The sequence below is a fragment of the Balaenoptera physalus genome (assembly GCF_965194825.1).
Source record: "Balaenoptera physalus genome assembly, chromosome: 8".
Classification (NCBI taxonomy): Eukaryota; Metazoa; Chordata; class Mammalia; order Artiodactyla; family Balaenopteridae; genus Balaenoptera; species Balaenoptera physalus.
Window position 1 is genome coordinate 82,832,362 of NC_138887.1, and position 22,751 is coordinate 82,855,112.

The 22,751-nt window shown below is 42.5% G+C and overlaps 1 protein-coding gene and 1 long non-coding RNA gene across 11 annotated transcripts in view; one reads left to right on the forward strand and one right to left on the reverse strand.

Annotated features, from left to right (window-relative positions):
- Positions 1-675: 675 nt before the first annotated feature.
- Positions 676-22,751, reverse strand: part of ELMO1 (engulfment and cell motility 1) — a 555,096-nt gene continuing 533,020 nt past the window's right edge. For 9 of the 10 annotated variants that reach the window (XM_082471822.1, XM_082471824.1, XM_082471823.1 and 6 more), the window contains 3 exons: positions 19,225-19,307; positions 7,949-8,026; positions 676-2,086 (listed from right to left, as the gene is read on the reverse strand). In XM_082471822.1, coding sequence (XP_082327948.1) covers positions 1,886-2,086; positions 7,949-8,026; positions 19,225-19,307 — 362 coding nt within the window. In that variant the 3' untranslated portion in view covers positions 676-1,885. The remainder of the gene's footprint in view (positions 2,087-7,948; positions 8,027-19,224; positions 19,308-22,751) is intronic. The other variant, XM_082471826.1, reaches the window with a different exon arrangement.
- The window catches only part of LOC309665584, a 60,982-nt gene continuing 46,270 nt past the window's right edge, over positions 8,040-22,751 (forward strand). Inside the window, exon 1 of the long non-coding RNA XR_014266542.1 lies at positions 8,040-18,045. This is a non-coding gene — a long non-coding RNA (uncharacterized lncRNA). The remainder of the gene's footprint in view (positions 18,046-22,751) is intronic.

Consider the following 22,751-nt stretch of genomic DNA (forward strand, 5'->3'; position numbering starts at 1 on the left):
TTGCACACCTGGGTAACAATAAACAGCAGTGACCTGAAGGCATCTAACACTTCTATTGAGAGTCGAGAGTGGCTTGTGCTGTAAATGCTGCATCACTGGGACCTTTCTGATATCCCTTCCAGCTCTTGGAGTTTATGATCCAGATATGCCTCCAATGGAACTAACCTGAGAAAAATCCTTTGCTGGGCTCTTACCCATATTTCGTTAATTCATAGCTAGATTCATTTAGTTCTGGCTTGACTGATTTCTGGTCTATGGGTCTGCATTCTTTTGCTAACTGTACTCCTTCAAAGTGTGATGTGTTTCATTTGGTCAGTTCCATAAATTATATAATGGTAAGGAAGAAAAAATAAAAGAGAAAGTCACTGTCAGGAGGCAAGAGTGTAAAATGAATAGATCATATTATTACATAGTGGGTCTGATTTTTTTAGATGACTTGAGATGGTCTTCTTAGAAGTATCATTCTTTACTGATGTGCAGAGCCTATGGTGACCCAGCAATGGTCAGGAGTCCCCCAGGCCAGTGCTTTTCAAACTTTAATATGCACGTGCATCACCTGATTCTGCAGGGCTGGGGTGAGGTTTAAGATTCTGCATTTCCAACAAGCTCACAGGTGATGCTGATGCCTGAGCAGCAAGAACCTAAATTACCAAATCAAAACACCAGCGCCACAACTCATCACGATTAATTTTATTCCACAGCATGTTTAGGGGAATGTTATTCTCAGGAAGAGGTTTAGGATTCAAATAATTAAAAAAAAAAAAAAAAACCCTGGAAAGTACACACCTTTATGTATCTTTTCTTTTCATTAAATATATATCTGTTTGGCAAAAAATGTTAGACTCTTTTGTACAAAAACAAAGCAAAGAAAAAAAGAACCAAAAAAAACCCATAACCCACCCCCCCACCAAACCAACAACCCTGAACCCTTGCAAACTGTCAATACCTGTAATAATTACAACGATGTAAACTTGGATATTTGACCATCCTGTGGAAACCTGTGTTCAGCAGAACCACCAGGAGAAGGACCACCAAACCCTTAGATAGCAACTGCCTGTCATCGAGGCTTTTAGATTTAGTACATTAGAGATGGAGCAAGGTGACTGATTTCACCATTTGTGCTTTCAGCTAAGGGGCTGGAAGGGTGTGTGGCAATGAAGACGGCAGGTCTGGGCTGGGGCGGGGACAGGAAAGCCAAGACTAGCTGGGAGGCAGGAAGGGTGGTCACAGTCACAGGGCGGACATGAAGTGGCCATGGGACCCACGGACTGTGTCTGGAGACCCAGCGCTGGCGAGAACTAGGAAGAAGCTGCCTCTGCTGCTCTTGGGACCAGAGAGGAACAGGGCAGGCAAAGGCCGGGATGCGGGAGGGAGGGGGTTTGGAAGCAGATTTCAATTCACATGGTGATGTGAGCGGACTCTAGACAGCAGGGGAATGAGGAGGTGTTTGGTCTCCTCAAGCAGCTCGACTGTTTCTTCCAGACACAGGCCTCGGGCACACCCCTGGGTCTGGCTGTAGGTTTGGGGGCGGTCTGGTGCTGCTGGCTTTCAGCCTCCAGGAGGGGAGGGCTTGCCTGCTGGGATGAAGATGGAAGGGCCCTTTGGCTCTCTTACTGGCGGTGGGTTTTGCTTTTCTTCCACCTTAGGCTGCAGCAACGGGAGGTGACCTAAAGCAACGGAGTCTAGAAACGGAATCAGGGCGGTGAGCAGGACGCCAGGGAGGGGCAGGAAGACGCCGGGGCTAGAGGCACTGGGGCCAAAGGAAATGTGGACCACAGCTTTCCTCTGCCACGGCGGATTCCAAGGCATGGGAGCGTTTTCATTCTTCTCTCCTGTTAGCTAGCTCTTCCAGTTTTGGAGGGGGAGCTTCTGGGCCCCGGGCGCTTCAGTTACAGTCATAGACAAAGTCATAGTTGCTGGGCTCCTTGGGGATGGGTGGAGGTGCGTCGGGGATCTGAATGTTTTCCAGGTCCAGGAGGCGGAGTTTGATTTCCATGCTGAGCAGCGTGTCCAAGTCATTCCTCGTCAGGTCACTCATCATGTCTTTCCCCAGCAGCGCATTCAGCCCATCTGTCCAGATACAGTACTGGTGGGAAGGGAGGTGACAATGAGAACTACTGATGACGATAACAAGAGGAGTAACAATAGCTAACACTTACTGGTCACTCAGCATGGGCTAGGCTCTGTGCTAAGTGCTTTGCCTGCATCACCATTTAATATGCACAGCATCTCTATAACGTTGACACTTCTGGTAGCATCTCTGTTTTACAGATGCGGGAACTGAGGTGGTGAGAAATTAAGTCACTTGGTAGTACGTGGAGTGGGTGGGATTTGAACTTACGCAATCTTCTTCCAGTGCCTGCACACTTCTGTGCCCATGATGCCTCCCTGTGGCGCAGCAGGAGGGTTTGGGTTTTCGTGCCTGTGCAACATAGTATCTCTAACATCCCACCAGTGAGTCAATGAGTTTAAGGTATTGGTAGAATATATCCCAACAATCCTGGACTCAATATCAAGTCAGGCTTGCTTCTTTCCTCACTCCGTGGTTCCCAGTCTAGTAGCTAATCTCTGCCTATCCTGTCTGATTCCCAGCACTCACAATGACAGCCCAATGGTAGACCCACCTTTGCATTTCTTAGCAAAATGTCTAGGAAATATCTGAGTGCTGCTCAATGTCTGGTGGGCAAAGTGGCTAAAATTATTGGGTGATCTTAACAGAAGGTGGCTTGGCTGCCGGTCTAGGGACCCTTTCTGCCTGGGTCTCCAGGTTCCAAGGTTTTTCTCCTCCAGGAAGCTCTCTGGAGCCTGGTGTCTGGGGACATCACCTGTTTTGGAAAGCACTCCATAGAACCCAACCAAGAATTTGGTTCTTCCCCTCTCATTAAAATTAATCATGCCCTTTGTCTCTCCAGTAGACTATGAACTGTGCTTCGTTTATCTGAGGACCTGCCTTGCTCTTGTCAGTTTCCCTCCAGAGGCTGAAACCCTGCCCTGACCTGGTATTAGAGCCATGATACCTGGTGGAAGAACTAGCCTCTGCTGCCAGCATCTCAGAAAACTGCCTGCATTCTGCATGCTCTGCTTGCTCACCTTTTAGGATGTCCTAGTCCTATATAGGACTTCTTCGATAGCAATTTCTCTGCTTTTCCTGTGGGACTGGTCTTCCTTCTAGAACATGCTCTAGATTCCCCCCTCTCTTGCCCTCACTGGGTCAAGCTGCAATTCCAGACCCTACTTAGCTTGTCCTTTGCACTGTGGTTACCTGGGCTATGTTCCAGAATGTGATAGCAGATCTCAACATAAAAGTACTACAAGATGGCAAGCACTGCACAAATCTTAAGTCATAGTGAGGTGATAGAAATATACCATGATGCACATTGGTGGCACCACTTTTTAAGCCAAGGAGGTGTACCATGGGTGTATTACGAGGCCCATGTCTGAGTAGTGCAGCCCTGAACTGTACAGCTTTGGTTCTGCCATGGCTATGTGATCTCAGCCAAAGCATTTAACCTATCTAAACATCAGTTGAGTGCTAAAGGATTTCTGGAAGTATTAGTGTCCTCATGAATACCTTAGATAGATTCCGAACACATTGAAACATTCGTTTCCTCATAAATAACTTTAATAAAAATAGATACCCAGGTCCTACCCTGCAGATCCTGATCTTATGGATCTTGGGTCAGGAAATTTTATTTGGAAAAGCTTCTAGCTAATTCTGATGTACCTCCAGATATGGGCACCACTGAACCCCATGTTCTTTAAGGCCCCTTTCAGCTCTGGCACTGTTTCATTGTAAATCCCTACGTGCTGGGGATTACTGCTCTTTGTACACAGCTTTCCCAGTCCTGGCTAGCTTCCTAGTACAGATTAATTTAACCCACAGGAACACTTCTGTGGTGCTTTTCTTTCGAGAGGCAGCAAGTACAGAAAATTTTATTAAAAAAATACATCAACCAATAAATAAAAACTCTGTAGTACTGAATCTGAGTTGGAAGTATCAATATGAACTTACAGTGTATTTTATCTTGAAAAAAACATAACTCCAAGCTCTGTCTACAAAAAACCTGAAAATAATGACCAACCCAGCAGTGACAGGCACACCTAATGTCCAGACTCTGGTTGCTAAATAGCAAAAGGAGTCAAAGCTCCACAGAGAAAAGGTAGGAAATGTACAAGATGAACCTGGAATATCTTGTCATGCCAGAATGCCTGAAAGCTGCCAAAGACATCTGTCAATAGAACTCAGAAGCTAACCAGAAGGTGTTCCTTCTTTCTCTAGATAAGATAATTTGGACACTGATAATGACAACAACTGCAACCTATTGATATGCAAATACGTTAAACCCATAACTTCATAATGATACCCAAACACCAAAAATCCTTCACTGGCCTCCTTTGAAGATGCTCATGATTTTGAAAACTGGTAAAGAGAATCAAGCATTATCCTGACTATCATATGTACACTGTTTAACCTCAGGGTAACCAAAGAGTTGATGAGGCCAGTTTCTCTTTACGTAACTATAATAGAATTGGAATATCAACCTTTTCCAAAGTCTAATAGATCCAAGAATCTAGGCGATAATCATCAATGGCTGCAAACATTTCCAAAAGAGAGACAACCAGGGCTTCCCTGGTGGCGCAGTGGTTGAGAATCTGCCTGCCAATGCAGGGGACACGGCTTCGAGCCCTGGTCTGGGAAGATCCCACATGCCGCGGAGCAGCTGGGCCCGTGAGCCACAATTACTGAGCCTGCGCGTCTGGAGCCTGTGCTCCGCAACAAGAGAGGCCGCGATAATGAGAGGCCCGCGCACCGCGATGAAGAGTGGCCCCCCACTTGCCACAACTAGAGAAAGCCCTTGCACAGAAACGAAGACCCAACACAGCCATAAATAAATAAATAAATAAATAAATACCCAAAGTTTAAAAAAAAAAAAAAAAAAAAAGAGAGACAACCAGACATCATGGAAGAATACAACACAACTGCTGCTTAAAGTAGAGCCTGAATTTGATGAATCGTCTAACTATCACTTAATAGGAAATACAGGATGCAGATAAACATGTGAAATGATAGAGCAGGTTATGGTAGGCAGAATAGTACCCTCCTTTTAAATAAGACCATGTCCTAATCCCTGGAACCCGTGAGTATGTTAGGTTACACGGTGAAGGGAATTAAGACTGCTAACCATCTGATCTTAAAACAGGGATTTTTATCTGGGATTATCTAGGTGGGCCCAATGTAATCACAAAGGTCCTTAAAAGTGGAAGAGGGAAACAGAACAGGAGTGAGAGAGAGGGAGATTTGAGTATGGAAGAGGCGGTCAGAATGATGCGGTGTGAGGGCTCAACCCGCCGGTACTGAGACAGATGGAGGTGAGGAATGAGCCAAGGAGTGCGGGTGACTCTAGAAGTGGAAGGGGTGAGGAAATGGATTATCCCCTAGTCCAGAAAGGAGTTCAGCTCTGTCGATACCTTGAGTTTAGCCCAGAAAGACCTGAATCCGACTTCTGATCTCCAGAATTGTAAGATAATACATTTACGTTGCTTTAAGCCACTAAATTTGTGGTAATTTGTTACAGCAACCAAGGAAACTAATACACAGAATTAAAATCAGCAAAATCTAGACTATTGGCTATGCTACCAAACAGATAAGCTGGTTTTTTCAATGAATAAATTGCAAGGAGAAAAAACACATGCACATGTTCATGAGAGAAGGAGAGAGGAACCTATAGATTCAAGGAAACTGAAGAAACACGTGAACCAATTGTTATGTATGGATCTTATTTGGATTCTGATCTGAACAAAGTATAAAAGAAAAAAAGAAAACCAGAAATGAGACAGTTGGAGAAATCTGAAAACTGACTGCAAATCGCGGTATTAAAACGTTATAAAATTGGGTGTGATCATGGTATGATAGTTATGTTTCCAAGTGGACTCTTTATTATTTAGAGATGCACATGGGAATATTTACAAATAAAATGATATGATATCTGGATGAGCTTCGAAAATAATCTGGGGTGTTGTGGCAGCTGGGTGTGAGTGAGGGTATAGGTGAAACCTAATTGGCCACGAGCTGATAATTGCTGAAGCTGGGGGATGGGCACTGGCAGGAAGTCATGAGTCCAGGTCCTGCTTTCTTCCTTCCAAGCTACACAGTGCAGGGGCCAAAGAGAAAGTGTTTCTGGAACAAGACCCCCATGGTTTAAATCCAAGCTCTGTCACTTACTGCTTGTTTCGTCTTGGACAAGTTTCTTAACCTCTCTGTGCCTCACTTCCCTTTTTTATAAAGTGGGAATGACATTAGTTTGTTCCTTAAGAATTACAGAATGAGGATTAAGAGAAGTGAAGCACATAAAGCATTGAATGGTCCCTGGTACAGAGTATTCTGGTTATAATTCCTATTATCAGTACTATTGTCGAGTTATTCAATTTCGGTAGGCCTCTCTCTCCTCCTTTGATAAACAAGAATATCTGTGATAGAACTTTCCATTTTATGGAGCGATTATGCAAATAAAATGAGGTAATAGATACGGAAGTGGTCTGAAGAAATTAAAAGTATTCACAAGTGTATGGCATTTTTCTCCTCACTACATCAGTAAAAAATGGCAGATATGAATAAAAATTTGGCAGTCCCAGAACATTTATCCTTATCTGGAATTAATGTACACTGGGAAAAACAGCGTTGTATAGATTTAAATAGCATCCACAGTTCTACCATTTTAAGTAGTTTCCTATACATCCGTATATATCTTGAATACGGTGGCCTGTGTACAACCACAATTTTATTTAAAAAGAGAAATGGTAGGACACAATGTCTATTTTCAGGAAGATGAAGACAAAGTCATCCCCTTCTGTGAACGAAATGTCAAGTAACACAGAATTATATTTAAGCACCACTCTAAATGCAGGATTTGCATATAATCTTTCTTCTCTCTTTGGGATGTACAATTTTATTCAAAAGCTTCAAACCAGTGAAAACCAAATACAGAATAACTTCTAAATGAGCTAAGTCTCCCAGGGGAAATGGGGAACAAAATTCAAATTCTATTAAAATGTTCCTTCCTTTCTAAAAGCTTTTTATGTAACCACATGCACAACAAAAATTTGAATGGTATCATCTAAAAATAAGAGTTTCAAGCATGATGTTGGGTTCTAGTTTACAAGAGAAAAAGTTAAATCAACCAGAGCTGCTACTTCATCTTACAAATGCATTTTCCTGGATTTATGCTAAATATTTTAAATATAGCTGACAGCATGTTTCAAGAAGAGAAACAAATTATACATATAACAAGATGTCAAAAGGAATAAAAGCATCTCAAAAATAAAATTCCAACAGCAGAGACAGCCCTAAACCTCTTAAAATAACTTAAAGAAACATGGTAAAAAACCTACTTCATCAAATGTTTTAAAGAATAGAAATAAGTTTATCATTGGAAAATTCTGACCCAAAGCTAAATATTCAAGGAAAACCAAAGCTATAAGCCAGGGCTGATACTTCCTCTGGGTTAACAATTATGCCCTTACTGAGTATGAAGCATTTGTACATTCTTCTTCTTTATCATAAACTCTTTATTTTTATTTTTTAAGTTTTTGTTTATTTATTTATTTTTTGGCCACGCCGTGTGGCATGTGGGATCTTAGTTCCCCAACCAGGGATCGAACCCACACCCACTGCATTGGAAGCGTGGAGTCTTAACCACTGGACTGCCAGGGAAGTCCTTACCATAAACTCTTGATCAAGCTAAGAAGAAGTTGAATCTGTTACAACTTGCAGTTTTTCGAGAGGTTTCCATTCTATTCCAAGTCAACAAGATGTACCTTTGCTCGTGATTTTTCTCAGGTAGACTTTTTAAAAAAATGAAATTTCTTTCTTTCCAATATTTTTTACCTGCTTGTTTTTCTTGAGAATATATGACATTCTCTCATAAATTTACCCCACTGAGACCCTTACCTCATGCTTGTCAGGAGCTATGAAGTTCAGCTGGCAGTTTGAGTCATACAAGATCGAGAAAGCAAGTTCAAGCACCTCCTAAGAGAGATTAGAGAAAACACCACATTGAGGAAAGTTGACACATTTGTTTTGTAGTCACAAATGGCTGCAGATTGAACATGGAATAGTGCCTACAGTGTGTCCAGGCAAGAGGCGCAGCAGTGAGGCTGACGGGAGGAAGAAGCATGTTTTTCAAGGTTCACAGCACATTTCCTTCTCTCTGTTCAGGGGGGGTCCGCACGAACCATCTCATTTAATTCTCAAGACAGCGCATGGAGCAAGTGTTGTCATTCCCCTTTTATGCGAAGGAGCTCAGAGAGGTTAAGTGAGCTGTCTGAGGCCACCTATCCCCAAAGCTGTGCTACTCTCCTATCTTCAGCATCTCCCTCCCAGGGAGACCATGAAAAACAGTACACTCTTTCCCAATCAGCAGCATTATGGGCTGCTCTATCTTCTATCATTTCCAAACAGACAGGTGTCCGTAGGGGTATAAACTTGCTAAAACATGGAAGCTACGTAGGAGGTAATGAGGCTTCTGGATGAACCCATTATCTGTAGGTAACACATCTGCCCTTTGACCTCTGAACTACTGTAGAGCAAAGGCTACACAAAACCTAGTTTTATCCTATAGTGGCTGCAGGGTATAAAGGAGAGCATGGGCCCAAGTGGCAGAATAGCTGGGTTCATTCATTGGTGAGTGTTCATTCGAATGTCTGGGTTCATTCATAATACAGACTATGAGACAGACCCCCAGGACCAAGGACTAAGTGACACTGTCATTTCATTGTAGCTGAATGACCTTGGCCGAGACACTCCATGTCATGCCTAATGTGTATGTTAATATATGCTTCTCAAATTGTATGTACTGTGCAATATTGGATACTATGGTTATTCTATTGGACTGACAGCAGGGTACAACCTATGGAAGACGAGAGTCATTGCACATCTCAACACCCTAACAACTCCTAATTTGGAGGGAAGAGCCAAGTGAGTCCACATCGGTGCCCTGCATCACCATAACACACGTGCTAGCCTTCCTTCTCTGTGTCTATTAGGCACCACTGATGACTGCCCCTTTCTCTTGTGCTATGATCTGGGAGCTGCACTCTCAGTAACTACCCACAGGCGTTCATTCTTAGGGAGGTAGATCTCTCCACATCATTCTCTACCTCAACATCTGTCAGAGGATTTGCCTTTGGCCAGTAAGTCACAGCAAGAATGCCCCCAGAAAGAAGGACAGCAGGCAGAAAGATGAAGTCAATGCCTTCAGATTTCAGAATTTCAGATGAGAAAGAATTCTTCCAAGTGAACTCCAAAGGCCCAGCATTAGCTGGATGCCTCTCCTGACACAGCCAACCATCAGGCTATTTGTGGCTCTCGTGGATTTTATTTGTGTCTGGCTCACCTCTAGCTGTCCCATCATTAAGGGAAAGCAGCTCTTGTTCTGAGCCCAGACCTACCAGTATCTCATACTCTTAGGGCATCCTCGCCCTACCAGAAATAGAAACAAGTGAAGGAAAGAATGCTGAGTCATAGAATGGGATCTGTTCTGCAAAACTACCCCCCTCTGCATTTTTCATTTTTTTTTAAATTTATTTTTGGTTGTGTTGGGTCTTCGTTGCTGCGCGTGGGCTTTCTCTAGTTGCGGCGAGCCTGGGCTACTCTTCGTTGCAGTGCGCAGCTTCTCATTGCAGTGGCTTCTCTTGTTGCGGAGCACAGGCTCTAGGCACGCGGGCTTCATTAGTTGTGGCACACAGGCTCAGTAGTTGTGGCTTGTGGGCTCTAGAGTGTAGGCTCAGGAGTGTGGCGCACGGGCTGAGTTGCTCCGTGGCATGCGGGATCTTCCCAGACCAGGGATCGAACCCGTGTCCCCTGCATTGGCAGGTGGATTCTTAACCCCTGCACCACCAGGGAAGTCCCTGCATTTTTCATTTTTTTCTTCCTTAGGATTCCATTCAAGCCTTCCCAGTTAAGATCAATAATATTAAAAAAGAATTCGCCAAAACAAACAAGCAAAAACAATTTTCCCATAAGTTTGGCATCTCTTTTGGGTCTTTTAGTTTGTAATGAAAATGGTCATGGGCCCTAGTAGTGGTACCATAATTGGTGTCATCCTTTTAAAAAAGTCAGTAAGGCAATCCATATCAAGAACCAGGGGTCCCACTCCTGGGGTTATTCCTAAAGAAAATTCAAAAGGAAGCAAAAGCTGTATATATCGTTATCTGTAAGAACATAATATGAGAAACTAAATAAATGTCCTCCCTTCTTTGGGTAAACCATCAAAAAAATCAGAAATTAGCAACCCAGAGAAATACATGCAGCCAGGCATTCAGTATAATTATGAAAATCTGCTCTTAAGTGAAAAAAAGCAAGAGAAATGAACACTATATACATACAAATCACAATTATGAACAATGCCTTCCTGTGGTTGGAAACTGGAAGCAAATTGTGAAATGAAAATAATTATGTTAAGGTGCTAGGATCACAGGTGATTATTTTCTTTTAAAAAACTGAAAACATTTTTTCAACAAAATGTTAAGCTCTAATCTCATACATTCATAAAGATTGTTCTTAGATGAGAAACACTGATATAAATGATGACTTCTTTACTAATCTTAGTGTCATTCATTAGGAAAAGTCTTTGACTCATACTGGAGAGACTGGAGAGAAAGGAGAGGACAGGCTTTGCTTCTGGACACCCAGTCAGTACATTACAGCAGCACCACGTGACCTTCGGAGGCCAATAGGAAAGGGTGGAACTGACGATGGATTGCCGGCTGACGTTGGACCATGCCTGCCACTTTGCTTAGGGCAGGCACGTGGCTAATCCATGCCCTTGCTTACGACAGCAGGTGTGGGCATCACCAGAGTCCAGACGTGGCCTCCTGACTAGATGCTGAAGTCACTTGAGACCAGAGTGTCAGCCTGGTTGTCCTTTGTGGCACTTTCTCTTCTGCAGGGCAGGGAGCAGGAAGAAAAAGGAGGGGGCCTGCAAACTTTGGGTTTTGCCCTTCTAACGCATTTACCAGTGAAGACGTGAATGAGCGGAGCTGTCATGACCTAGATTTCTGATAAACACAGGGAGGAAATAGGAAATTCGTGAGAATATCATTCCTCACTTTAATTTCACCAAAGCTGCCTGGGAGGGGTTGGAGGAATTACTTCTCTGACCCGCATGCCTGCGTTAAAGGCTGCTATCACTTATAATGAGTTTTATTGACGTCCCTGGCCGGCTGTCATTGAGGCATTGGTGGAGGTCAGCTCTCCAGCACTTCAAGCAGGCAGACTGAGGAGCTGGGAGCAGTGGCCTCTCAGGCTAACACCCCAGAAGCTGCCACCTGTCCAAACTGTCTGTGAGGGAGAGAGGTGCCAGGAGATGGTGGAGTGAGCAGTCACAGATCTGGGGCAGTGTCCCCCTCAGGGGCTTCTTGTCACACACCACAACACTTTCTTAGACATCTGATGCTCTGGGGCTTTGCTACTCGCTACCTAAGGTCTTTTATTCCCTCTGGAGTTAAGTCAGTGGAAAATCATGTCCAGGAGCAGTTTATTTCCATCCTCTGTTCCACTAATGCACATCTCCCACCTCACCATGTGGAGGAAGGCCTGGGATAAGTGAGTTCTGGGGTTAGAGGATACGGGAGGAACTGATCCTACGGCCTCTGACCCCATATTCAACCATCTGGCCCTGGGACTAGAGACAAAGCATGTGGGGTCAGGGGATGCTCAGAGAAATTCTGGGCATGATGGTGCCTTGGTTTGGGGATTGCCATCTTCCAGGGGTCAAATGATGGGCTGACTGAATACGAGAGCAGAATTTTATACAACACATTTTCGGTGTATAGCGTTGGCCGCCATTCCTTACGTTGCTTTGGGTGACTTGCCTCATTTGGCCATCTCGCCTGGCATTCACTTTAATTATGTTGGCTCTCCACCATCTATCTACGTCATCTTGAGGTCAAAGAATTTTGATGAAAGGTGTAGGATATAACTTGGCATGTGTGTGTGCTAAATATAGCCAGAGAACTAGATTTCATAGCTATGAAGCATTGCTGCTCACCTGTATATCTATGAGTTTGAGTTTACATTTTAGAAGGCAAAATCAGTCATTCATATAGTGTATAATAAGATAGGATCTTGCCTTCTGTAAGCAGCTATAATGTTCTGGTCCCCAGCTATCTTAGCATTATCAGGCACTAGTTCTCTAACCCATTTTCTTCTCTCTGTCCCCACCAATCCTGTACTCTGAATTCAATGTTTCTCAATCAGAGGATGCACTTTTAGATGTCAAAAGGCCCCACGTGCCTTTTCACATATTGTTTCCTCCTCCTAGAAAGTCTTCCCCTCACTTCTCCTTTTCAAAAGCCAGCTCAGACATCATTTCCTCCACAAGCTTTCTCAAGTCTCCCAGGCTCTCCTGGTATTTAAATTTACTGGGGCATAGGCAACACTGGATTGTAATTTCATGTTGATACTTAAGTCTTATATCTGTCACACACCCAAGGACAGGCGCCAGGTCGTATTTATCTTTGGATTCCCAGCACCCGGCACAGGCCGGGTATAAAGAAGATACTCAATACATTATGAGTATGAATGGTGAATGAAGTAAATCTGAATAAAAGGCTTTTTGGTTAAGATCAGGCTTTTCAAGCTGATGCTAGAACATCAGCTTCTAGTATAATCTGCTTATTTCAGGTACATGAATCATACTGGAAAAATAAAAGCTGGGCTCTGGATATAATGAGATTCAAGCTTCTTTCATGTCAAATATATTCCTATCCATTTCACTGAGATCTGGTCATATCTTCCCTCTGGTGATTACATGTTAACTGTTTAACTCTTAAGGCCCAAATCAGTGGGATAAGTACCAGGAATGCCCACTTTCAAAGATATGGCGACAAATCAACTTTATTTTATGAACCACAGAGTTTAAATTTAGAATCCTTAATCCTTGAAAGTCAAATTCTTCCAATTGAATTTGCATTCACCCATGATAATTCTTTTCAAGTGTTAGACACTTCCTAATCTCTCTGTGAAGAAGCCAACACTTCTTGTGTCCACAGAAATTTGTCTGTTGCACCAACCTCTTTTAAACACGTTGGACTCTAAGCTCCAGGAGGACAGGGCCATGTCTGCCTGTTCATCACTCTGTGCCCAGAGTCCATCCTATCTCAGGTGCTCTAATGCTCACTGAGTGAATGACCCTATGAGCAAGCCTTAGACCATGACTGGCATGCCAGATGTTGAATGAGTGAGAAGTACTATCAGTTACCAACATCTTGCTATTAACAAGTGTCTGCCTTAAAGATGCTAATGTCCCAGTTTGCCCTGTTCAGTAATTAAACTAATGGAAAGTCCTGTGGCACAAATGTCAGAACCTACTCTCTAGCTGGAAAAGCTGAAGAGCCAGCAACACGCCTTGGGTGCTGCCCACTGCCGTGCACTGACAGACCTCCTGTGGACACATTTTGGCCAACTCTCCTTTTAAGCTGCAGGTCTCCCCTCTCCTATCCAGAAGCCCCAGAGGCAGGGAGGAGCAGGCCTCTGGAGCACTGGGGAAGGGGTGTGGGTGTGGGTGGATTGAGGAAATAAATTATTAGAACTGTGGGTTTCCTTTCTGCCTTTTGACGTTTTACCTGATGAACCAGATGTATGAACGCTATTAACATTACAAGACGGACAATTTTCATATGCATGCAAATGAAAGAGCCAGGCTGGTAGAGATACCACTGCTTCTCTCAGCCCTCAAGGCAGCCTAGAAGAGCTGAGAGTGGCTGGAATATCTCCGCCAGTGAATCCCAGGAAGTAGCCTCCATTTGAAGTCTTATTTATGTGTTTATAGCAGTGTGTCCCATTATCCATCCATCCATCCATCATCCATCCATCTGTCCACCCACCCGTCCAATTTTCTATGTGTCATTTACAGTTTTTTTTTAAAGTTTGGAAATGTCATTTACTCAGTTTGTTTTGTTGATCTCCTCTAAGGGGAGAGGAATCTCCTACAAGAAGGCGAAAACCACCCACACATATCCTAGGCTCAAATGAGAACATCATCTCTACACCTGTTTTTTAAAAAAATTTTTTTAATTAATTAATTAATTAATTTTAATTTTTGGCTGTGTTGGGTCTTCGTTTCTGTGCGAGGGCTTTCTCTAGTTGCGGCGAGCGGGGGCCACTCTTCATCGCGGTGTGCAGGCCTCTCACTATCGCGGCCTCTCTTGTTGCGGAGCACAGGCTCCAGACGCACAGGCTCAGTAATTGTGGCTCACGGGCCTAGTTGCTCCGTGGCATGTGGGATCTTCCCAGACCAGGGCTCGAACCCGTGTCCCCTGCATTGGCAGGCAGATTCTCAACCACTGAGCCACCAGGGAAGCCCCTACACCTGTTTTGATATTGGTAACTTGTATCTTCTTTCATTTTCTCTTGGTTAGTCAGGCTAGAAATTTATCAATTTTATTTATCTTTTCCAAGGACCAAGTTTTGATTTTGTTGATTTTCTCTGCTGTTTTCTTATTTTCAATTTCATTGATCTCTGATATTTACTATTTCTTTTCTTCTGCTTGCTTTAGGCTTAAATTGCTCTTTTTTCTCTAGTTTCCTAAGGTGGAAACTTTACTGATTTTAGATCCTTCCTCTTTTCTAATATATGCATTTAATGGTATAAATTTCCCTCTATGCACGGCTTTCACTAAAACCCACACATTTTGATAAGTTATATTTTCATCCTACTTAGTTTAAAACATTTTGTAATTTCTCTTTAGACTTCTTTAAATTATGGGTTATTTGATAGTGTGTTTTCAATATCCAAACATTTGGGGGATTTTCCATCTATCTTTCTGTTATTTATTACTAGTCTAATTCCACTGTGAAGTAGAACATACTTTGTATGATTGTTCTTCTTTTAAATTTGTTAAGATGTATTTTATGGCCCAGAATGTGGTCTATCTTGGTAAATGTTTCTTGTGAGGTTGAGAAAAATGTGTATTCTGTTGTTGGGTGGATTTTCTATTAATGTTAATTGGATCTAGTTGACTGATGGTGCTGTTCAAGTCATCAATATCCTTATTGATTTTCTTTCCACTTGATGTATCAATTACTGACAGAAGGGTACCAAAATCTCCAGGATAATAATAGATTTGTGAATGTCTCCTTTCAGTTCTCTCAGTTTGTCTCATGTATTTTGATACCTTTGTCCATCCCCTTACTTTCACCTATCTTAGTCTTTATATTTAAGTGGGTTTCTTGTAGAAAACTATATAGTTGGTCTTGCTTTTTATCCACTCGGACAATGTCTGTCTTTTAATTGGTGTATTTAGACCATCGACATTTAAAATGACTATTGATATAGTTAGATTATATCTGCCATGTTTGTAACTCTTTTCATGTGTTGTATTTGTTTTTATTTTTAATTTTCTCCCTTTTTTTGGTCTTCTTCTGTTTTGAGTATCCCAATTCCTCCCTCCTATCCCTTAGGACTTTGTTGTCATTCATTTCACTGATCCATATGCTATAATCATCTAACATTTTTACTATTATTATTTTAAGCAAAGAGTTATCTTTTAGATGAATTAATAAGAAAAAAATATATTTTTATTTTACCTTCACTTATTCCCTCTCTGACACTCTTCCATTCTTTATGTAGATTCAAGTTTCTAACCTATATAATTTTCCTTCTGGCTGAAGAATTTCTTGCAGAGTAGGTCTGCTGGCAATGAATCTCCTTGGTTTTGGTTATCTTAGAAAGTGTTTCTCCTTCACTTTGGAAAGATAATTTCACTGGATATGGAATTTTAGGCTGGTTTTTTTTTTAACACTAAATATTTCACTCTACTTTCTTCTTGCTTGCATGGCTTCTGATGAGAAATCTACTTTAATTTTAATATTTGTTCTTCTACCAGTGAGGTGTTTTTCCTCCTCCGGTTTAAGATTTCCTCTTTGTCTTTGGTTTTCTTCAGTTGGAATATGATATGCCTAGGGATGTGTGTGTGTGTGTGTGTGTGTTGGTATTTATCCTGCTTGGTATCTTATAAGCCTCCTGGATCTGTGGTTGGATATCTATCTTTAATTTTGGAAAGTTCTTGGCCATTATTGATTCAATATTTCTTCAGTTCTATTCTCTTTCTTTTGGTATTTTAATTATATATATATTATACTTTTTGCAATTGTCCCTCAGTTCTTTGATGTTCTAATTTTTTTCCTTTTGGCATTTCAGTTTAGGAAGTTTCTACTGACTCATTTTCAAGCTCACTAATCCTTTCCTCAGCCATGTCAAGTCTATTGAAGAGTCCATTAAAAGCATACTTTATTTCACTTCTGTTACAGTACTTTTTATTTATACCCTTTCCTTCTGATTCATTTCTAGAGTTTCCACATCTCTGCTTATATTACCCATCTATTCTTTCATGTTGTTTACTTTTTCCATAGAGCCTCTAATCCTTTTAATCACAGTTATTTTAAATTCTCTGTCTTATAACCCCAGCATTTGTGTCGTATTGCAGTCTGGTTCTGATGATTGCTTTGTTTTTCCAGGCTGTTTTTTTAATTGCTTTTTGGCATGCTGGTAACTTTTTGTTGAAATCCAGACATGCTGTGTCAGGTAATAGGAAGGGAGATACACAGACCTTTAGAGTGATGATTTATGTTAATCTAGCAAGGAATTGGGATATGTTAAATGTTTGCTATACCTGTAAGTGCCAGAGGCTTCAAATTCCTCTAGTGTCCCTGTTTTTGTCTACTCTACTGACTTTGAGCTTCCCTAAATACTCTTCCTTAGAGAGAGGTTGTATCTTGCAGAACGTTCAGTTATAATCCAGTGTTATTATTTTGGAATCTAGTGGTATAGTGGTAGGATATGGGTGAGGGATAGCACTCCATAACTTTCCAATTAAATCTCCATCTTTTGGCGGTCCCGTGTCTTGCGGCTGTCACTGTCTCAAGTGTATCTCCAGAAGCACAGCTTTCCCAGTAGCATAGCTACAGCGTTTTCTACTGATTTCCTTGAGGCTCTGACTGTTGTTGATTATGTCTCCCCCAACCCCAACCCTGTGGCTGAGATAAGAAGTCTAAAAAGGAATGCAATGGGAGAAATTCCTTTCCCCTAGCTGGGATAAAGGTTTGGAGAACAGGACTTCGTTATGGAGAAGGCTCTGTCATATTCCACGATTACTCACCTCTTTCCCCTCCCAGAGCCATGATGGAGGTGGGCAGTGGGGGGATGGGGCACTCTCTATAAGATCTTCACTGAGAGAATTTGCTAGGGTTATTGGAAGTAAAGCCCATGAAAGCATACCCCCACAAGACTGCAACCCCAAAGAGTTTCTCACTCTCATACTAGCAGTCATCAGAATTGCCATCTAAATGATCTTACAGCTTATGGCTCCAGTAGATTCTGCTTCAGGTGAGCAGATCTGGCTGTGACTCTCTGGGTGTACCTGACTCTCCAGATTCCACGGCTGTGGTCTCCCCTGCAACATCAGTTCTCTTGGTAGTTCCAAGAAAATTGTTGATTTTCACTTCATTCAGTTTCTTCTTACTGTAAGGATAGGAGTGACAACTCCTAGACTCTTTACAGGTTGGGGTGAAACCAGAAGTTCCTTCACACCTGTTTTACATAATTCACTGTCCCAATCAGAGTGCTTGAGTCCTGGCAAGTTGCTTGGCTGCCAACTACACCCCCTCCTAGCCTTCTTTAGGTTACAGACTCTTGTTGCTGCCAATTTCCTCACACCTTGTCTTGCTCAGCTCCAAGTGTTACATAACCATGGGGACCTCAGCTGCAGCTGAGCAGAGCCGGTGCTCCCTCTGTTATCAGGTGGTCTTGAAGGAAGGCAGCCCCACAGGAGGCAAAGCATGAAGGCTGGGGACTTGCTGCTTTAGTTAAGGATGCTCTTCTGGAATATGATGAGCTGCTGAATCCCAACTTCCCCGTATCTTGGAGAAGAAAGAAATGCTGTGTGACAGATGACCTACACACCCTAAGGCATGCCCTTATGTCACTCAGTGTTTTATATGGTAGCACTGTGACAGGCTTGACACAGAAGGATTCATATGGACTTGAGGTGAGTTATACTTATGTAACTTAAGAAGCAAAGATCTTGTTATCTGTCTCCTTGGCTGTATCCTCTCCCTTTTTTCTTCCTAAGCAGTACTTTTGTAGTGCTTTTGATTTTCCTTAACCATAGATAGGGTCATCTTATGCAGACCTGGATTCACCTTCATCTTATAATGACTGAGATTACAGGGCAGGCATTATTCACTTCAACACTGATTGATAAATAGGATGTGTATAATGTTTACATTCCTCTTAGATAATGACACGGGACAATAAAGAAGCAACCTATTGATCTATGTGACATTTTTGGCACCAAGGTGTCTGAAGCATCCAGATGAATCTGATTAATTTTGTTCATGGACAGATACTATGTACCACAAGATGCCAAGAAGTAAAAAACTGGCTCCCTGATGGCCCCTCCAAGGGCAAATACCTCCAAACTGGGGGCAAGGGAAATCCCTCCATCTTTTCAGAAAATGCCACCTCCCATACCCTCTGTTATGGAATGTAGGCTGTCATGGAGAACAACATGATGGGGAGGGTGAAGAATATTGCAATGTGAAGAGTATTTAAGCAATATTCACCTTTGGGAAAATTTTCTCCCTTAAGCTGGGTTTGAACTGTTTCACAATATTTCCCATGATGCTGAAGAATTTCAGGCCTTTAAAAGTTTTCTAAGATGTTTTTTGAGCCATCTAGTCTCTCCTCCCTTTCCCAGACTTCACTGAGACACCAGGGGGGTAACTAAGAAGGAGGAAATGAAAGGGATTGGGGTGGAAGTGTGGAAGGGAGAATATGAACATAAATAGAAGGTTAGGAGAGGCCCAGAGGATGGACGGAGATGAGTGGAAAAGGCTTGAGAGAAGACCGGTGACAACAGAGAGAGGGCAATTCCTAGGGCTGTACGTAGAAAGGAAGTGAGAGAATGCAAGACATGGTGGAGATTCGACAAGCGATCAGTGAGAGAAAGAATAAGACTAGGTAAGAGACGTAAAAGGAATGAGGAAAGGAAAAGGAGCTGAGTTTAAGAGTTGTGTAACTTTGTGTGCGTGTGTGCACGCACACACACACACACACAAACACACACCAACCACACAAGCATAGCTACCAAAGAAGGGCTTGGCCCACTGCAGTCAATAACTGTATTGAGCAGATAGAACTATTTGCAATAACTTGGAAATCATACCTTGTTTTGTTTAAGGGCACCTTTCTCTTTCATATGAGGGCAGTCCTTTCCCGTCACCACAGCTTTGATATCTGCCACCGGCACTGCAATTCATAAGAGAAAATGAAAGTAACTACGTCATGTGACAGCTTAAGTGTCCATAAAGTAGCAGGACTAAGCATCGAGTCTGCTGCTACGGCTGCCATTCCCAGACACTACCGCTAGAAGAGAAAAGAGGTGAAAAGAAAAGAGAAGTCAAGCAGTGTCCAGGGCTAGGAACTAAAATATATCCTTATATCCTGGTAAAAAGCATCCCTGGGGAGAAAAATCTATGTTCATAGTAGAATTTGGTTCAATAAAGCAAATACCTAAAAAAAAAGACCAGAAACAACAACAACAAACCCATCATAGTTGCATTAAAAGTGTTGGTATTAGAAGCAGCCGTAATAACAATACTAATAGCGGTACTGATACTGATTTTATGGAAGACATCTATGTGCCAGGAGCAATGCCAAATGCTTCCTACAGATGGATATCTCCTGCTACAGTTGCTACATCTCTTTAGTTTCTGAGTTTTGGATAATGAGGGGAAGTAACCTTATCACAAAAAAATTTATCTGAATCTAAACCATCCTGAACTCTGATTCTCCAAATTCTCCCTCTTACCATCTCATTACTTCTCACAACCATTCTGCGAGGCAGGTTTTATTATTCCTATTTTATGGACAATGAAATTAAACTCAATTAAATACAGGGAACATTCCTTTCTGATAGGGAAGTGGTAGCTGGTGTTTATCTTGGAAATCCTGAGCGTAATGCAGTTTGATAAAATGATGTTATCTCTCATCTTACTCAGAACTTGGGGGAAGATAAAAGATGTGGAAAGGTTTGGGCCTTTAAAGCTTTTGTTAAGATCATCTGATGGAGAGAAGGCAGTAGGATGGTTTGGAAGCTTAATTTAAAAAACTGCAAAGTCATCTGTCCCTTTCCGATTCCTAATCTTTCACTTCTGTAAGGGACTGTGAATTTAGGAGCTCACTTAGGATCTGCAGAAGCTTTGAGTCATCAATTCCTTAGACTCCTTTAATGATGAAGATAATGAGAGATTTCATGATTAAAGTTCACCTATTTTTACTGGGGCATTGGGTTTGGGGGTGACATTTAGATGAAGAGAAAATTATAAAATATACAGAATGTCAAAACGACGTAACAAGAAGGCTCTTTAAAAGCTAACATTGTCCGGGTACCCTAAAGTTGATAAGAACTTTGTCCAAATCTGTGACACCTCTAGAGCTCTCTCAAACCCTAGAGAAGAGTGAGGCTGTGAGGAACTCTTCCAGGATTCTCTGCAGGCACCCACTGCTATCTCTCCCACCACGTCTGCCCCTTCAGCTTGCAGCCCTGATTCTAGATCTCCTTGGTAGACATGACTTGTACTCACTAGTAATTGCCTCTCCTCTCCTTCCGGGCATACGGAAGAGTACTCTTCCCAGCGACTTCTGCAGTTAGGTGGAGCCATACGGTTAGCTCTGGTCAATGAAATGTGAGAGGAAATGGCCTGTCTCTTTCTTAGCTGAGGCAGTAAAAAGTCCAGGCCTACCAGCCTCTCTTCTCCAGCCACAGGGACTGATCAGGTCACATGGTCCATCCAGACGCCACAGCTCTGGGATGGCAAAGCAGCCATTGGCCTGAGTCCCTGTGATTGTCTGGAGCAGTCCTTTGAAAGCCCATGTCAGTTATGTAATGTGAGGAGTGAGAAATAAACTCTTGTTGTCCTGAGCCACTGAGATTTTGGAGGTTATTTATTCTTGCAGCAAAACGTAGCATGCAGCCTCTCCTGAATGGCATGACCCTTGACCTTGGACTGCTTTCCTTCTCTGCCTGGCTGCTCGAGATTGGCATCTTCTTTTAGATGGTCCTTGTGATTCCTGAACCTACCTTTGACCACAGCCTCTGACTTCAGTTCTCCTCAAAACCATTTTCAGAACCAACAATCAGCCCTGTTCTCAGTGGCTGACCTGGCTACCTAATCACTACCCCGGGAGGAGATATTTGGGCACTTTGGGAAGCTGGGTTTACTTAAGATTTACTTTTCAATGAAAATCCACCACCAAAGTGAATCTGTGATATAATTCACATACCAACTCCAAAAGCCTCCTCAAGCTTCAGATGGAGTTTGAGTCACAAGCACCTCGTAGAAAGTCTTCTGTTGTATAATATGTAACATGGTCAATGAAGATCTATAAGTAGTAAGTTACCCCTTGGCTTTGAAGGTCTATAAATAGTAAGTTGCCCCTTGGCTTTGAAAACTGGACAAGATTAACTCAGAACAGGACGAGAGTAACACTAAAGTCTGTCGTGGGAGCAGTCTTTAGAATCTCTAATGAGAAGGAATCAGGGGAGAAAAAGCACTCTTCCACCGTGCTTGTGGCATTACATATTTTATGTATTTTATATGCATTGTCCCCTGTCAAGGAGACAAGCTGCTATATTACTCACAGGATTATGGCTAAAAGGAAAACACAAAATTCTAAAAATACAGCATGGCTTTTAAAGGTTGCTCTTTACATAGTTTGTCTCTAGATGCACTGGAAGATTAGACATCAGAAGGGCTAAAATGCTGTCCTCTCTAAACGCATGAGCAGAATCAGACTCATAGCCTTTGAATCTACACTCTTAACAGGCAACAGAGGGCCCTTGATTACTTCAAAGCAGGGCTGGCGTTTCCATCGGGCCCTTTTTTGTAGGAGAAACATAACTAAGTGGGGTTCAGAGATATGAGAACCAGGAGGGTCACCACTGGTTCCCTAACGCCCACTCTAACTCCTTGCGGCCTGGCCTCATTTCTTTCAATGCTTTCTTCAGTTTGAGCTGGATTGAGACAATCTAATTCAACACTCCCATTTTACAGATGGGAAGACTGAGGACTAAAGAGAAGAAATAAATCATGCAACGTCACACAGCTAGTGAGGGACAGAGCTGGGACTGCTGCTCTTTCTTCCATTCTGTGGTCCCTTGCTAGGCCATGATTTTTCCCTATGTTTGGAAGATGTCAGCCCCCCAAATCATGCTGAACACAGCCCTGGAAGTGGTTATCACTTCAGATATGTTCAGGAAACTCTTTGATTGCTACTCTCTGTGGAAGGAACTTTAATTGTGATTAAAAAAAAAAAAAAGCCTTTGAAAAAGTAAATGTGGCCACCATGATAAAAATTGTTCTAGTTTTCACCCCTGGGAGCCAAGTTGAGGCAGAAATCACCCCAGGAAGTAGCCAGTAAGCCATGAGCACTTGCTGTATACACAGCTCCATCGTGGAAGCTCCTATGGGCAGAAATACAGAGGAGGGGCAGGCTGATCCCAGTACAGTTTAGTAAAGAATCTGTTCTCTAACTTGGAAGCCTGGAGTGGTTGGAAGGGCTGTGCCTTTAGAATCACAGAGCCTGGATTTGAATTCTAGATGCACCTACTGGCTATACCACTTTGGGCTTAAGTTCTTGGAGCATAAGCTTCCTTGTCTACAATGTAGGACCATAACATCATCCCTCTCA